The sequence below is a fragment of the Anopheles gambiae genome, chromosome 2 (genome assembly GCF_943734735.2).
Source record: "Anopheles gambiae chromosome 2, idAnoGambNW_F1_1, whole genome shotgun sequence".
Taxonomy (NCBI): Eukaryota; Metazoa; Arthropoda; class Insecta; order Diptera; family Culicidae; genus Anopheles; species Anopheles gambiae.
The window spans coordinates 95,265,508-95,283,800 of NC_064601.1; the positions used below are offsets into that span (position 1 = coordinate 95,265,508).

Genomic DNA, 18,293 nt, shown 5'->3' on the forward strand with positions numbered 1-18,293 from the left:
ATCTAATGCGCTCTGCAGAATTTTGCACTGTCCACTGTGTGTTATCGATGTTTGCATACCGAAGCTGAACCAAACCACCAACACAGTTCACTCCACATCATGAAATGGCTATTATTTGAAGTTTAGCAGGCTCACGGGGCATTGCAGTGGGGGAAAGGATGGTAACGGTCCCGCAACGCGACTAAAACCTTTGTTTATCCGCTAAGCTTGATTAATAAGCTATGAAATACGATCGTGAACGGTTTCGACGGACGATGGTATTAGCGGCCCCTAATGCCCCAAAGCCAAAAGTGGGCGTTTGTTATACTTCTCCAAAATGTATATGAATATTAATGTGGCTCGGTACACTGACCAGTAACCGTACCTGTACGAGCCTGGAATGGAACTGATGTGGCACACACACACACATTAAACGGTGATAGAATTAATCAAAGCCCAACTTTGCATTCACCACAAATCAAGGATTATCAACGTGGAGGCACTTGCGTCACACATCGTTTTCCCACTTTTACTTTGCCACGAAAGCTTTATTTATAGTAAATATGGAAAGCAGGCAGGCTACGCATTGAGTGAAAAAGCGTTGCAAATAGCGACCACATTCCATGGCAAACCGGCCCGGGTGACCAAAACCGTACCGTGAATGTGTGCACCCAGGAATGTCCGGTCGTGGTCACATACACAAATATTTACCCCTAAATCCGCCACGCTACAGAAAGGTGGGCATGCGTTTTTCCGGTACGAAGCCTGCACATTCCCTGCATGACCTGATTCGAAACGAAGGGGCGATGATGGGGGCTTTCTATATTTGTACGCCTTAAGTGAACACAGCACATACAAACAGCACCTGTACACCTTCGTACGGAAGTGACCTTGTCGCGCTAGAAAGTGTTTCAGTGCCTATTTTCAGCTTGGCCTGGTCTGGGTACATTTGGTGCCCTGAAAGGGCTGCTTGCACCATTAGAGCACGCAGCACTGAATTCGGTGCCCTGCAGCACCCATTGCTGTACCAATCAAAAGTGCATCGGTGCATCGGTGCCTTTGGGGCAAGGTGCTGAGGGCAGTCCGAACGCGAACGGACGTGCCTGTCGGATGCGAACGAATTGCGTGGGGTTTAGGAGGCATGGGTTTCAATCTTTCAACCGCGCCACCCAACCGTAGCATTTCCGGGACCAGCGCTCCAGCGTCCTTCAACCAGCGTGTGTGTGCGGGAACTACATTTTCGCGCTTACAAAGAGTCCCACTGCAAACGTATTGAGGGTAAGGGAAGCATTTTTTGGGGGTTGGGTTTGAGTTTAAAAAGCTTTCCCCGTCCGGTGGAGCTTCGCCGCTCAAGATAAATGCATACTATTAGCTACGCCGAAAGCCGGAAAGCGTGAGTGGTTCGGCCTTGCTTTTCTTCCTGATGACAAGGGATATAAGAGAGAGAGGTGGAGGCATGGAGGGACGGTAGAAGAATTTATTATTTGCACTTTTGCAAGACGCCAAACGCAGTTCCATCGGTAGTTGGATAGGTAGTGTTGGGTCTACTAAGTGCTTTTTCTGTACTTTAGCATCGTTCAGCGAAAGTAGTGTTATCGTTTTGTTTTGGATGGTTTGCGTAACTTTTACCTCAACATATTATTTTTATTTGTTTTACACGTCTTTTGTAAGAATTTTGAGAAGTTTATGTGCTTATGCTATTAACCCAATTAAAGATATAAAAATTCACAAAGCTCTTCAGGGCTTATCTTCAAGAAGTAAGAGAGATAATTTCCTTCCATGAACATCCTTTCAAAGGTAATTATTAAAACTTACTTTTTCTTCTTTTTCCTTTGGCACAACAAACGTTGTCGGTGGTCTCAGGCCAGCTTAAACCTCTATTGGACTTTACCTATAGCAGATTAGTCAGCTTGAAGCTATGGCGGACATGTTATTAAGTCATGCGAGTTGACGACTGTACCACCAGACCGGCCAAACACATACGCTTACTTGCAAAATTGAATCTACGATCTTGCGAGCTGTCTTTCGTCACTTATCCAGAACTTTCACCATGACGAACATGGTTGTAGGCATGAATTCAAGATCTACCTTCGATTTTTATCAATCTCTCCTCAATTTTCGCGACTTAATTGTTAGAGTAGAGGACATCATGTTGATCCAGACAATTTCGATGGGACACGGCTGGGGGATGTTGGACCTGTTCTGGTGTGTCATGTCGAAATTTCACCTAATTTCGACTGAAATGATTGCATTGAGATTTGGTATCATTGCTCAACGCCAAGTCAGTGGACGCTATTTCTGCATCCCGACATGTAGTTTCATGTTTCCCAGGTACTAGATCACTGTTTGGCCGGTTTCATCGACCTCCCGGCTAAGCGAACGCAGCGGTGTACCAGCTTTTCCCTCAGTCTTCATTTTCAGTACCATTTGCAGCTTCGTGCAGCTAAGGATCATTGACCATTTGGAACTGGGCTTTCTTTCAATGCTCTGATTGTTGTCTAATAGTGCCAAAATGTTGTAAATGCCGGAATAGGCTTATACGGCACGCTTCTAAACGAGTTTGGCTTCACTTTTCTGGCCATCCCGGTTAGAGTTCAGCTGGTAGTGGTGTCAAATTTTCACTGGTGACACAAGGGATACTACTATTGAAAGTACAATTAACGTTTCGTTAGTACGGATGAATTCAAACCCATGAAAAATCTACAATTTTTGACCATTTTTTTAATGCAAACGTTGTTAATATATCCTCTGGGCGTATTCCTGAATCCGGCTCCGTGGTACTGGATAAAGTCTTGAAAGCCTGTTTAGACCGACATATCCCCGTAGAACGTTTACGCCAGATAGAAGATACTAACACTGCATTTGGTACCGTTTTTTGACAATTCTCAGGAAATTGTGGAGCACTCAACTTTGCAAAAATACAGAACTAGGTGCCTATAACTCCGACAAAAAACTTCGAAACACACACTGTCACAGACTATCAGTGGCTTTTCTTACATTCATAATATAGCCATTGACATTCAATTTGTATAACTCCCTCCCCCTCAAAAATCAAGAAAGAAAAAGTTTTTTTGTACGGTCTCGCATGAGATTAGAGCAAATCCCAAAGCATGTTCGATACTTTCTATCAAAATGCTCTGTCCTGGGGATTGTTATTATCCTTTACGTTCTAGGAATAACATACTGTTGTCAATTTTTCCATATCTCGTTTCAATGCATGGTGTCATAGCCCTAGTTAAAGTCGATGATTGGTCTAGGGAATTACCGATTTGAAAAAGCAAAACCTGATTGAAGGCAGTTCGATTTCAACAGCTCGAAAATTGAAGGTCTCTTCCATGAGGTTGTAAAATCCCTGTTCTACTATTCTTTCTTATTGCTTATTCTTGTTCTTATTTCTATATCCTTTCTTGTTAAACAAAAAAAAACATGTATTATGTGTACCTAAGAGAGAGGTTGCTTAACTTGTTTCTCAAGTAATGCTCAATATTACGCTTTATGAAATGTTCTAACAAGCGATGATAAATATTTTACCTCGCATAACACACTCCTTCATTTTTGGTGCCTTTTTTCCATCACTCCAAAATATTGATATCGAACGAACAACTCAAACAACCCAAAAATCTATATTGATCCAATCATCAAACATTACACCTACTACCTAATACCTCGCTCTCTCTCTCTTTCCCCCACCATTATCCTTTTATAAAACCCATTCACCCAGAAAATGAAAGAAAATTCGACCGATTTCGTTTTTAGCCTGTTCCGCTAGCACCAAACACACACACCCGGCCGCGGCTCTATCATCCGCACTGGGCAAATACCATCCGACTTATGTCACTGGGATCTTCTTTCCCTTTCTTGCAACTAAACCCTCCGTTTCCCACTCCCTCCCTGCAGTGTGGGCCCAGTGATGAAGCATTTCCTGCCAATCATCACACCACATCAGCGGTCCAGATTGAAAATCGAATTCGGCTACCTTTTTGTGTGGCTGTGTGTGTTATTAACAAAAAAGTCTACCAGCTAACAACCACTTCCCAAAATGGCAAACGGGGCAGAAGCACACGCGTGAAATCCTTTTCCTGCCATTCATGGAATCCTCTTTTTTTCTTCTTGCAAACGAAGCAAGAAAAGCTGCATTAAACCTTGACGTGTGGTAATTTTGTGCTACGCTTTCATATTTCACCCCCGCTGCCGCCAATATACCTTGGGGACCTTCACCAAAAGCCCCGTAAACAGAGAACCGGAGAAAGCCAAAAAGATTTACGTTACTGCAAAGCAAAATTCATGGCCCTCGCAGTGACACGCTGGGCCTTTCTTTACCGAGCCGGGAAACTGTGAAAAGGTACAGCAGCGCTCGGCCGACGCCAGTCCGCTCGGCTGGCGTACCCTTTAAATGATAGCCCAATGATAAAAGTGGTATCCCGCTGCCGACGAACAACACCTTTGTACAGGGGAGGAAAAAGGGGAAAACCTACCAAATCTTCGGAGTGAAAGCAAGGGTCAATCAAGCAACGCAAAGCCCCGGGTCGATGAAGCCGAAATGTCGACAGCACAGCGCCTATAGCTTTTTGCTGCCTTCTGCTAGCAATCTTCCGCACGAGATGGATGGGGGGGGGCCTCGGGCTGGCGGTTCCCTTCAACGAACCGGTGCTGCTTAATTTAACCATTTTATGCTTTATAAAAAAGGCCGGTAAACAGACCAGTCCAGTGGCCGTTTACTTTGTAGAAAAGAGATGAAATTGATTCGCCTTTAAAAAGAAACAGCACGGAAACTAAAGCCGTATAAAGTATCCCAAACGGTAAATGGAGTGCTAACCACCGGTGCCCTAACCACAGAGCTGGGCAAAGAAAGCAGGGACAGGCCCAAGAAATGCTGCAACTCTGCTGCGCTCATCGTTAAATATTAACGAGCTCGAACTAAAAAGCCCGGTAGCCGTAAAACATCTCACGGATCGACTTGCCGGCGTTTCGGGACCGAAGGGAAACCCTTTACCTTTGCGAAAGGATAATCAATGTCGGAAGCAGTGCTGGAGAAGCGAGAAAGTGAGCGAAAAAGAGCAGAACGACGCCACTGAAACAAAATACACTTGCTCGTAACGACCCTGATACTGATGATGAATTCCACCAGGGATTTAGCACCACCAGGTTAGGTTTCCTTCCTTCCACCCTCTTTCAAACATTATACATTATCGTTTCGATAAGCTCATTAATTCGGATCCATTAATCCGAGCGCCCGGCTCCCAGTCAAAGCCTGCAAATAGTTTGCCTGCCTGGGGTGCAATAAAAGTTACGAGGTTGGCACGGTGGGATGGTTCCTGTGTCCATAAAACCGAAATAAAATGGCCCCTGTCCTGGATTCCTCGCCAAAAAACTGGGACTCAGTCTACCAAAACGGGACTCAGTCTACCGATACGCCCAACCGGTGGTTGTCCCGTGTGGTTTGATTTTTCATGTCGTGGCACCACCACGACCTACCCGCTGTCACCACATCGTTAGCCGCTGTGGGAGGTACGGAAAATGTTTGACTATGTTTCCAGCAGCACGCCAACCACCTGCACGGATGCTCCACCACCACCAAAAAACCTCACACGCTAACATGTCCACATCTCCTGCACATCTCCCGACCACTTGCATCTGCTGTGGTGCTATTTTAAGCTTCTCAATTAGTGATTAATTAGCAATGATTGCGACGGTTTATCCGGTACGCTACGAATGACACAGCGGGGATTTCGGGTGGCAAGGGTGAGGTAAGCTAATTGCAGCGATTGCGACGATGTGACTACTGATCAGCGATGTAGGTTTATTGGACCGTTTGGCACACGCTTCAGATTCCAGTAGATGGCCGCCTCGACGATGCTCGTACCGCGCACAAAGTCGACGGCGACCACGTTGGCCGTTGGGCCGAGATCTTCAAAGTACCACTTGGTGACGAACCGGTTGACCGAGTCGGCCATCTTGCGCAGCCCACCATAGCGGTCGGTGATCACACCCCAGGGATCGGGCGTTAGCTCAGCCATATCGGCTACCGGGCGGAACGAGTACTCCCGGCTGTAATAGAAACGTGATCGTAATCTGTTAATATATCTCTTCAACTTCGCTCAGAAATCTGTACACTTACAATCCCTTTGGATGGTGCACCTTGAACAGGTAGTCCTTGAGATCGTTCACCTTCTGCACGTTGCCCCAGCGCTGCTGCACCGAACGCCACACCACGTCCGGGAACGACCGGAAGGCAAACTCCAGATCGTACGCCACGATCACCGTTTTGCCACCGGCCCACACATCACCCAGCGTCCCAGACCATCCAATGCTCGGGCTGGCCATCACGTCCCGCAGCGTACTCTGCAGGAACTCGATCAGCTTCGTGTGGATGTTGTACTCCTTGCCGAACCCGACCGGGAACTCCTGCACATCTAGCACGATAATTTCGTTCGTTTCCTGTGCGTAACGCTTGATCTGCTCGAGCACGTTGATCAGCGGATGGAGCCGCGATATGCCATGGTTCGCCCAGAACGGGGTGCGACTGTTTTTGTAGTACCCGACGCGCAGATCGATGTACCGGATGCCGTGCAGCAGCTGCCCGTACACGTCCTCGTCCTGCGTCAGCGAGTACTTGGTGATGATCGTTTCCTGGTGCAGCGGATCGAACCCGTCCTTGTACGAGGCGGAATCGTGCGTACCCGGTATGAACAGCTCCCGCATGCGGAACGGGCTCAGATGCGTCCGCAGATCGGTCATCCAGCGGGGATGGAGCTTCATGCAGTGCGCCGACAGGACGGTACCGTTCGGGCGCACGAAGTACGCGTAGTACCCGTAGCAGCTGGTGTTGGTGTTGACGCTGTTCAGGAGATCGTAATTAAATTTGATACCTGTTGGCGAGAAAGAGAGCAAAAAACGGGAGAATTTATGTAAGAATGTGGCAAGGTGGTGCCTGGGGACGGTTTGTGAGAATTTTGATTTTGAGTGCTACTACGGAGCGGGGAGTTTGCGGAAGCAGATTGCCTGAGAGGTGTGTATGTAGTCTAATTGCAGTCTCATTAACATTTCACTCCCGTGACTCGACCGAGCTCGAGATGGATGGAGTTGGCAATAAATGAGGCATGAGCGTGTGTGTGTGTGTGTGTGTTTGTGACGCTTGAATCGCACTCGAGGCGTAACACCGGTCGTCGGTTTGTACACTGGTCGCTCGGAGTCTGTTATTATTGTGTTAGCGAAGCGTTCTGGGGAGCACAGTGAACCGGTTTGCGGAACGTACGCAGCAGATGATTCATAGGCTAAAGGTTTCATAACAGTGCTGTGAATGGTGGTGGGAATATCCATTCGGTAGCTTGAGTTAGTTGAGAGTGAATGAGTTAGAATGGTGAGTTCAATGTGGAACTCACTCGCTTAGAGTAATGAAGTGTCATAACTACATGAACTCTCGAAGGAATTACTTAACTCATAAATTATATAATTCACTCCGAAGGAGTTAACAATCACCATAAAAGAGCTAATTCATTCCTCGAGACATCACTCTCAGAAGAATTGTTTGTGCTGCTTGGGCATGAATCATGAACTCTCATAATGAACTCTCGCTAGATCGAACTATCTGTAACGTGTCGCTAGAATTAATTTTGGAAAGAGTTATTAAGCTTTTAAGTTATTCTACTGTGAGTGTATTGCTAGATGTTCATAGTTTACTCATAAATATTGAAGTCTCCAGAGAGTTATTAACTCACAATTCATTTGATTCACTGGGTGGAAGTGATCAACCACTAATCGAGGTATAATTCAATTAAGACTTTCAATTAAGACTTTTCAATTAAGACTCTCAAATAAGTTCAATAACAGATATTTGCTAAACATCAAAAGTAGGTCAATGTGCAATAAGCTTCTCAGAAAAGGTTCAACTAACTTATTCTGCCTCATGTATGCACATCACTAATGGTGACGCTCTAGCGTGAACTATTACGAGATTCGTTGAAGCAATACATCACTTGTATGAAAATTATCAACGTATCTGAACCTCGTTCGAGTATCTCGTGGAACTATATCTCCAATCGCTAAAAATACTGCAACCAGCAACAGGAGGCATCTTCCGAATGGAAATGTGCAATAAATTCGATTGTTTATAAACGGCAAACCGTTAAATGTACAATTTACAGTAATGAGACCCAAATTAAGGGCACGTGTTACAAGACTGCTGATGACACTAGCTTCGCCTTTGTATACGTTGTAAAATTCCACCGGCAACAAAGACGCCCATTTCCCCAGACCAAACACGGGTACGTGGAATGAGTCTAGATATAGCTATATAGACCTTCCGTTTTTTTTCTTCGCCCAAAGCGATAAGGAATGGAATTGCATGTGAACCACCTGAATATCATTTCCAACCTGGGGTTGCGTACCGCTGTCTTCTTTTTCAAGGCCCGGTAAGGGCGTTCTTACGCCCATCGACAAAGCAAAGCAACGGTAACCGTATCAGATCATCATCATTTGCTTGCTGCTCCTCCAACAACAGTGTGCCAATTTTGGTGAGGTTGTGAACGGTATGCGATACACCCGGCGTGTACGAAACCACCCAGACGACGTGGAAACACACAGTCCTCACCTCAGTCTAATGACCTGTTGTGGACAGACCGCTGCCTCATCCTGAGGGCTTGCCGTTGACAGCAGGGCTGTCATCCGGTGACGTCCTCAGTGAGGATCGCGGCGCGAGCAGGACCAGTCGTCCTCTCCCCGCGTTACGTGCGTGTAGTTATTTGAGATAATATTTATAATGTATTCGTATCCGTGTAACTAATATAAACCAAAGATAGTGATAATATACATATTCTGTTTGTGCCGTACACACCGTGTCTACGTTTCATTTGTGCGGACACAACAGTGGCGACGAGGATGGGATCCTCCTCGCGTAGGGGGGGATCCTACAAAGGACCGACGCAGCACGGAGGTCACCATCGCGGTTCCACCATCGCACAACCGCCATCGCGCAGGATGGGCACGCTCGGGGCTTGCGCGAAGCCCTGAAGGGATCCTCACTCCGCTGCAGCACTATACCGGACAAAGCGAGGGGACATTCCGCTTTGGACCGTCGTCACACGGCATCACCGCCGCCCGCTGCAGCGTCATCGGACACACTGGTGCAGTATTGTCGTGCGCGGCATCACGGCCGCCCTTGCTGCACCAGCATCATCGTCGAGCCCGGTGAGCAGGCACAGTGCTGAGGCATATCGGCTGCCCCCTGTCCATCTTCATCGCCGGCGCTCTAGCTGCACAGGTGCATCTCGACGGCGGCACCACTGTCGCCCCTGTGCAGCAACATCGTATGTGTCCCGGGTCACAGTCGTCGTGCGCGGCATCACGGTTGCCCCCTGTGTACCCTCATCATCATCGTCAACGTCACCATCATCCTGCGCGCCCTGCACAGCAGTTCACCGGCAGCGACAACACGGTCGCCCCTGTGCAGCGGTTCCGGCTGAGCGGTCCAAGCGCGCGCGGCACCACGGCCGCCCCCTGCTCAGCCGCACAGTGACGCCCCATCGGCAGCAGCATCCGGGAGAGCTGCCTCATCATCATCGGCGTCAGGTGCAACAGCCATCGACAGCGGCAGGATTATCCGCTACTGTTGCACCATCAACAACAACACCACAGCGGCTGCAACGGAACGTGCGAGCGCAGCACATCGGCTGCCCCCTGTTGCAGCCCGCAACGCTCATCCCGTTCGAGCGTTAGGCACGGAGGCCGTTCAGCACTCTCCCCCGTTTTACACAGCGCCACTTGAGCCGTACGCTTGCCACTCCGGTTTTAAGTACATTAAAACCGCTGCGTTGGCTTAAGCCGTACCGGCTTAATTAAAACGGGGAGATGTTGTGGACAGACCGCTGCCTCATCCTGAGGGCTTGCCGTTGACAGCAGGGCTGTCATCCGGTGACGTCCTCAGTGAGGATCGCGGCGCGAGCAGGACCAGTCGTCCTCTCCCCGCGTTACGTGCGTGTAGTTATTTGAGATAATATTTATAATGTATTCGTATCCGTGTAACTAATATAAACCAAAGATAGTGATAATATACATATTCTGTTTGTGCCGTACACACCGTGTCTACGTTTCATTTGTGCGGACACAACATGACCGTTTTAACCGATCTCGTACTTCCATTTTGATTGCGCTCGATGAGCCCAACTGTTGCCCAGCGTTTCCGTTCCTGGTACGTGACAACCTTAGCAAAAGCCCATTTCAAACGGTTGCAAATGGAGCGGGCAATCATTGCTGAGGGGGTGGAGGAGGTCGTGTGTACCGGTGACCACCCATGAAACACCGTGTTCAATGTGACCCGTATCAGGATAATGCTGATTATCGAACATACCGAGAAAGTGTTATGTTTGCATTCGTAAGCGCCTGCAAGCGGTTTCGTTCGCCAAATCGATTAATGGAAACTCTAAACGAAGCAGATTAGATATACTGGATCAGTTTCAGCCGATTCAAATTGAGTAGTGTTTGTGTTTTAGCACGCATTTGTTGTCCTGAACCACGATTAAGCACTACGAATAGCAAATAGAGTTTACCTTTCCGGTTTTTGCCACACTGTACCACTCCGCATTGGTTGCATATTCTGAGAATCCAGACGTACACACAATTCAAATCGTCCGTCTGGAACTGATTTGCGGTACGAAACGGAACCACAACAAAGCCCCACAAGAGGGGAGAAAGATCGGTCACCACAGCATACCCCTTTTGTACCCCCCGACAGTGAAGGATGGCAAACAGCAAAATGTTTACAATAATGGCTACGATAAACGTTTCGCTTCTGTCCACGGCACGTGTCAACGGTTGACTCAAACCCCCGCGTGATCGCAGCTTATCGCAGCTAGAAACAACACTTCTCGGAATGGAATTCACTTCGGAAGTCACCGCTTCAACGCGCTATTGGGCAGAACTTCTTACGATTTCGAAAACACACTTCCTGCGTCACATCAGCACACTTCTAGCCCACTTGTAGGTACATCCACACACTACACGCCCTCCACCCCGGTGAAGAATTTATGTTGCCCCAGCTGTTTCCGTTCCCGCACCAAAGTCTTACCGGTTTTGGTCCACCCGTTGGTGTAGACCGGCTGTAGGGAAAACAGCACCTCCTTCTGCCGGTAGCCCGACTCGTCCCGGAAGTCGTACGCCCAGACGAGCTCCATCTCACCGGTCGTCGAGTCGGAGACGCTATTTTCGGTAGTGCCAGCGGTGGTCACTTCCGGCGAGCTGAGGGCGATGCTCGCATCATCATCACCCATCATCATCATCATCGCCGGTGTCGTCCCACTGCTCGCACCGCCGTCCGAAGCGTCGGTGGTGGTCCCCGAGCTACCGGTCGTGTAGTAGTACTGGCGCGGCTCGAACGCTTCCACCGGGTACTGTTCCGCCAGCAGTATGTAATTGGATAGATCGTCGAAATTGCGCCACGCCAGCTCGAGGGTGCGGGTGCGCGCGTTCACCGTAATGTAGAGATCGTCCATTTCCGGCTTGTACACACGATCACCTGCAAGAGGCGCGAGAACGGGAGAGTTAGAAGTATAGAAGAGTGGTGGAGGTTTTCGGGGAATGAAAGTTTGATTGACAACACAATTCGGATGCGGACACAGCGCGGTCTACTACCAGTACAGTGAAAGTGTCCAGTTGGGTCGTCACCTTTCACATATTTACCTGGCTCTTGTTGTGCTTGTATGGATGCAGTTGGCAGCAGCAGCACGACCACCGTCAGCAGCAGCCTTGTGGCGCCATTACTCACTGTGAAGGACATTTTGTGTTTCGATTTTTCTGTGTTTGTTGAAGCCCTTTGTTGACGTACTGTATCAAACTCAGTGCCACTGTTCTGTATTTTGGCGCCTTCTACTCCACTCTCCGCAGTGGCCAAGGAAATTTGCTGCCTTTGCTGGGGATAGTGAAAACACGCTGCACTTGCTGTTTCTGTCGTTTCACGCTTTGTTTGTTTGGTCACTTTGCTTGAATGCTCGCTGAAACCGCAACAACAACCAACGCGACCTGCAGTGCCTACTCCGTCACGGGGGGAGGGAGTTCGGTTCGTTTCACTCTGTGCGACAGTCACCTCGTTACGTTCGAGCCGTCCAACGGCTGCCGTCAGACTGCTTGACTCGTTCGCCGCCGCACCGTGCGTATATGCTGCTGCTGCTGCTGCTGCTGTGCATAACGGCCAAAAGGGACTGTGGATTGACTGTGTGTGTGTGGTGGTAGTGCACCATGTGCTCGGGTGGCGCGCGCCCGCGTTTTCGCTCCGTTGGCTCATCTCGTATTCACCCCACCCCTAGTAGGCTTTTTGTTTCCACTTTTGCTTCCGCGCCCTCCGCGTCACTGCACACAAACACACACACACACACACACAGTGTCCTACCCTTCGGCGGGTTAATGTCATTTAAAGCGATTGGCACTGATTCGTTGATGCGTTACGCGTAGAACAAACCCGCATCACACAGCAATGCGTCGCGAACCAATGGAGCCGGGGCGGATCGTGGCGGTCGGACAAACCCCCAAACCATCCATTAGCACATTAGCAAGTGAGTGTGTCCTCCCAGTCGCAGCTGATTCATAGCTGGTCCATATGTGGTGTCTGTTTGTGTCCAGTTTCTGTCCAATGTTTTTCGAGTGCCTGCCTACCTGCACGCTAATTGTATTATAACAGTGTGCTGCAGCGCCACAAACGGATATCGTCGCACACATGGATGGACAACCTTTTTCCTCTCTCGCTCGATAGAATATCAAACTGGACAAAATGTTCTCTCTCTTCGCTCTTGCAACTCTCGTCACATCACTGTAACAGCGCTATCTGTACCCGTCGCGACACGCGAAATGACGCTGGCGATAGTTTTACTCACACACACTTTCACTCTTCACTTCGCTCTTGTTTTCATCCCTCATCATTCCCGTTCAACGCCATCCCTGATGCTCGTCGCTACTAGCATCATGTTTTGTTCCGTTCGCGTGCCGGTTTCGTGCTTATCGCATCCCCTTTCTCGCGATGCTGCTGCCTGCTGCTGCTGCTACACATTGCTCCACGTACTACGGCGCTCTACGGACGGCCGGAAGATCGACCGGTTCGCGGCATGAGGAAGGTGGAGATTTATCGATAGCGGGGTGCTTCACCGTGCGGGGTGTGGTTGGTTTGCCGCGGATCATGTGACATTTATCATTAATATGCGCGACAACTTTCATCTTTCCCATCGCTTCCACGGCGCAGCATCCCCAAGAAACGTGGGATATTGGTAGCGCCTCGGTAGTGTTTCAGGACTGTTGGAGTAGGTGTTGGTGTTTGATGGTCAAAATTGTTAGCATTAATGTATTAATGTCTTCTAAGGCTAGTTTACAAGATAACAAAAACATGATAACAGCTGCCAGAAGGTTCAGAACATCTTGTTTATTATTAAATCATAATTCAACATCATAAGATGTCTTGCGACAATACCGTGATCGTTGAGAGTTTGAAGACTTTACATAAAATTATATCAAATTATCTTTCGACTATCTATCGGCTATCTTTCGGCTATCTGTGAGCGATAAGTGTATTCCTAGAAGGATAGTTCTTTTATTTGAAACTACTAGAGACTACTACGTCATGGGTTCAAGCCCCGAATAGACCGTGCCCTTATACGTAGGACTGACTATCCTGCTATGTGTAATTTGTAAGTCACCAAGCCCAGTAGTGGCACATGCAGGCCTTGTTTGATAACGGTTGTTGTGCCAAAGCAGAGGAACTAAATAACTTTAAGATTATTAGGACCTATTTTGGGTATTTTCTTAGATGCCTTAGATGCTTAGACCTAGATTTGGGTATTAGATCCTAGTTAGATCTCTTAATAGATACGTTCAATCCGAATCTTACAAAGACTATAATTATTGAATCAATTGAAAGAAGACAACAATTGAAAGCCTAAAAATGACCTGTATACTCCACAAGTTAAGTTTCTTGTATCGTTTAGGATAAATCTTATTACCATGTGCGCCACGAAACGCCCATAGTTCGACCCAAATGTCGCACCCATATCTCAAACACTGCCAATGTTTTACTCTTTTTTTTCGTGCTCCGCGAATTCGTCAACTAGTTTCTTATCAAATCGAATGTGACCGATAGAAGCTCTCCAAAAGCAATTGGAAAGGAGAAAGGACTGGCCAGGCCCCTATCCAGTGCTTTTGTGCTATCGTTGGCAGTGGAGTTTCTCCATCACAGTTTGCCCATCATCACACACCTTTGCCTCTGGCTGCTCGTGTGTGGTTAGTGGTGCTTCGTGGTCAAAGCATGAAGGTCAAGCATATGACCACCGCCCCAGCCTCAGCCACCTATTAGTTCCACACGTTCTCCACGGTGTAGCTGCGTCAGATTAAATTAACACACTATGGAGCGCACTCGGGGGCAGCGCAAAACTTTCTTAACCGCGAAACAAAACTCACTCGATCTGGCACTGGAGTAGCCTCTCTCTCCCGCCCACTCTCTCTCTCTCCCTCCCTCCTTGTGTGTACGCGATGTATTGAATATCCTTGGCGGATTTGTTTGGTTGGCACGTCACTGTACCAGCAACGATTAACTTTCTCCCTTTGGCGAAGCAAGAGGGGTAGATGGTTCATAATTAATATTTGCCTTCATTAAGACGATATTCATTGGAGGGAAAATTGGCCCGTTTGCAAACACACGATGAACTTTTAATGAACTTTGTTAATGCTGCCTGCTGCCCCTCTGTGCTTTGCGTACGCGGTTAATCACTATCGATGAGCTAACCCATTGGCACTAGCAATTTTGGGGTCAGGCCTGAAGGTTTTCCAGGAAAAGTACGTGTATCTCGCTGCAACTCAAATTCCCAATGGAGGATTGTGCGAAACCAATACACGGCAAGTGGCTGATAATCTGTATCGATCGATACACAATCGCTTGTATGCCCTGCCCACCGCGAGACCGTGAAACAATTGAAACTTTCTTTCTTTACCAAAACTTATCACATTATCATTACAACAGGATTTGTACGACGGCTTCAGACAAAAAAAAAACGTAGGGCAACAAAGTTCTGGCACGACAAAGAGCAGTAGTATTATAATCGATCCACAACATCATCCTTACCGGCGGTCCGATGGTCCTTAGTACACGATTTGCGCGTACCAACTTCGATATGAATAATATATGAGCAAACAACAGCCCGAAAGCTTTTGATTGAAATCTGGTACAAGCCGAGGCCGACGTTGCAGAACCAGCATTTGGCGTGGCACAGCGACTGATTCTGGTTTGCACACACACACACACGCACGCGCGCGTTGGGTTTTGATCTTCGAGCGAGTCTACGCACTAGTCATGCAGGAGAGAGAGCAACAAAACAAAATAAAGGTAAAAGCACAAAACACAAAACATCCTTGACACCCGGCTTGATAACAGACAGTTTGGCCCCTTGTTGATTGAGTTCGTGTCTCGCACGCGCGTTTGCATAAATCAGTTCAACCACGTCATCCTTTCGCACGCGCGGAATGGTGTGACGCCTGGGGGAAAAAAATACAAAATCCCGACCATTGAACCCTGCGTGCTACGTCACATTGGAATACATTAACTTTGATTCAACATGTTTCGTGTGTTTTTACTTTTATTTGCAAAGGAAGGATGTAACTTGCACTTATCCGGCTTTGTTTTTGATTGCTTTTTTGTGTGTGTGTTATCTGTTCAAGCTCTTTTCGGGGAATGTCCTTTTCTTCCCACCCGGAAGCGTATTTCCCAGCGTAGATGTGTCACGAATATGGTCATGAATTATGAAGAGCGGCCGGGCGAAGAAGGAACTCACAAAGCAAAAGGCAACGCTAATGTGTGACAACGACAATAACAAATAGTGGCATATTACTCTTCCCCGCTGAATACTCCAGGGTACAAATGATGGACTATTTATCACGGCTTCTTCACCGGAAGTGGCTGCACTGTCAAGTCAAGTGAATGCTCTTCCTTTGGTGCCTTTAAGCAACAATTTTGCATAAATTAATATTCAAATATACAGCCCGCGAAATCGATCAGTGCAAGTTGCCACGGGCCTGGAAAGCCTGTCGCCTACAGACAACTTTGTATTTTCCCATACAAAAACCGATTGTCCCCCGTCATGTTCACCATGGTCCCGTTAAGTACTCAACTCGTTCGATGTCAACTCGCTGACACTTTAAAGGGCAGCAATTTTCGACTTTTTCACAAACTCAAACACAACCCAAACTGCTGTCCGCGGCGCGGTCGGCAGAGATTGCCAGTGCCAGTGAATGCTTCCCGCCAGTGTAAACCACAACCCCCGGTCTCCTATTTTTACTCCTCCCAGCCCTGTCTGTATCAATTCTCGGAAACATTTCAAATCAAGCTGTTGAATTATTAATCCTGCTTGCTACGGACAGCTTTTCAGGCGCTCCTTTGCGTTGCTTTCCGGCAGGCGGACGCGACCCCGGATTCGACGCACTGACTCGAGCACCGCACCGCGATCCTGTTGAACTCGCGTGGCTGTACACGCCGACAAAGACACGATCTCTCTCTCAGTATGGTGCGCGGTTCGGGAAATGGTTTTCTTTTCAGCTTGCACATTCAAAGGATGTGCCGCTGTCCTCTACGCTTGAATGGTGCACTTGAAAGTTGGTTCGTTGCACTTCGTGCTGTCGCGTGGGGTTTGCCTAGCGGGGAACGGTAAGGAAATATTAGAACATCTCCCTGCTTTTGGCTGGCAATATCTTGCTGCCCGTGGTACACCGTGTAACTGGTGTACACGGTACCGTTTCTGCATTGAGCTGAATGTATCTTTGTGGATGAGCAGGGGCAAATGGATTCCCATATTTTTCATCACAAAACGGTGGCCAGCGAGTGAATCGTTCGGGCATGGCGTTGCGTTGCGCCAAGTGTGACGGCGAGTAGCAGCATAGCAAGCAAGTAAATTACTGCACTTTGAATAGGTTGTTAAGGAGTTCGGGCTGCACCGTGCTGCTGTGTGCTGCTGTGTGTCTGATTGATGACAGCGTTCTTGAGATTGAAATGCTACATGCAAGATTAATCAACAAGTTCGTTACAGATGAAGGGAGGATGATTCTCGTCCCGAACGAGAACCACTCTCTTATTGAGTGATGAATTGGTTGGTTTTACCTAGGAGAAACTTTGAATAAGGTTGATTTGTTCAATGAATAGTAATTTCGCTACTTTGCACGCTCTATTGATGGAGTGATGGCATCTGTCTTCGTCTGCATTGGAATGGAGAAGAGATGTCTTGTGTGAAGCAAATTATTAAGGATCGATCAGCATTATTTCAGCACTAGTGCACTGTCCTTTCCAAGGCAAAACATGACTACACCAGTGTCGTTTTCCCAAGGTACAAGTTTCAAAGGTTATGTTATATCTTGAGCCACGATCTCCTAATTTTGTTCTATACATGTATCATTTCACAATGAGGCAACAGCGTTGTTAGTACCTCTTGTTAAATTAAATCCTAACGGCTCCGTTAGAAGTCATTTTCTCTACTCTAATTAGGATTAACCATCAAATTAGAAAAGGTTGAACTTATGTGTTTCGTGGCTTTATTAACCTTGATCAAAGCTGGTCCAAGGAAATCAAAGGAATAGTTAAGACTTATCGACTTACTTAAGTACAACAGATACTTTTTTATATATTCTGGAGAACACCATCAAGGCTCTGCTTGTTATTCCCACTAATTGGTTGACTAATTGACTAATTTCTCCAGCAAAGTAAATAAATTATGTGTGGAGAAGTAATTAAACCTTTGAATGATGAGTTACATGAGTATCAGACTATCAGATCGAATATACAGACTCAGTCCACAAGGTCTTGGCCTCTTTACTTTAACTTGAGCGTTTTCGGGCACTGCATCACCTGACCGTGCAGCAGACGTAAGAGCAGTCGCTGTTATCTTCACTCTTTATGATATCATGAGTCCAGTTTCTGATATCTTGTATCAGGCTTCATTTTTGGCTCAAAAACTTGTTTATGCTCAAGCCACTTGGGAGCCTCCTCTATACTACATAACTAACTGCAAACTTCTAAAACTCTAGCCAAACAACACTTCTTTCTATCTTGTCCAAGGCCATTAGAACACATCACAGGACCCCACAGGAAGCAAAACTTTTTATCTCACTTATCAGCAAGTTGTCAGACTTCCGTCGTCCGACGACCAAGCTGACGGGCTGAAGTCAAAAGTTCTTATCTTAACTGCTTCTCCTGCAACGAATCACCCACGTACCGAGCCGACGTAGTATGAAGCTCCCAAAAGCTCGCCCCAGAAAGCGTCCCTGGATAATCCGTTGAATTAATTAACACTTTTCCATTATCA

At 47.4% G+C, this 18,293-nt stretch overlaps 2 protein-coding genes across 26 annotated transcripts in view; one reads left to right on the top strand and one right to left on the bottom strand.

The window, feature by feature from the left end:
• LOC11175562 (AF4/FMR2 family member lilli) overlaps positions 1-18,293 on the top strand; it is a 208,326-nt gene that overhangs the window by 8,685 nt on the left and 181,348 nt on the right. The window lies entirely within an intron of this gene.
• Positions 5,756-12,916, bottom strand: LOC1276759 (uncharacterized). Its single transcript, XM_061643173.1, has 4 exons — positions 11,653-12,916; positions 11,042-11,488; positions 6,098-6,848; positions 5,756-6,027 (listed from the first exon to the last, which is right to left on the bottom strand). The coding sequence occupies exons 1-4, from the start codon at positions 12,251-12,253 to the stop codon at positions 5,766-5,768; spliced, it is 2,061 nt and encodes a 686-aa protein (XP_061499157.1). The 5' UTR covers positions 12,254-12,916; the 3' UTR covers positions 5,756-5,765.

Excerpts from the sequence above, each read along its gene's own strand:
- LOC1276759 (XM_061643173.1), bottom strand. The coding sequence starts at position 12,253 with ATGAGCCAACGGAGCGAAAACGCGGGCGCGCGCCACCCGAGCACATGG. Across the intron at positions 11,489-11,652 it reads ACAAGCACAACAAGAGCCAG|GTGATCGTGTGTACAAGCCG; the intron begins GTAAATATGTGA and ends CGCCTCTTGCAG. Across the intron at positions 6,028-6,097 it reads GTGCACCATCCAAAGGGATT|CCGGGAGTACTCGTTCCGCC; the intron begins GTAAGTGTACAG and ends TTTCTATTACAG.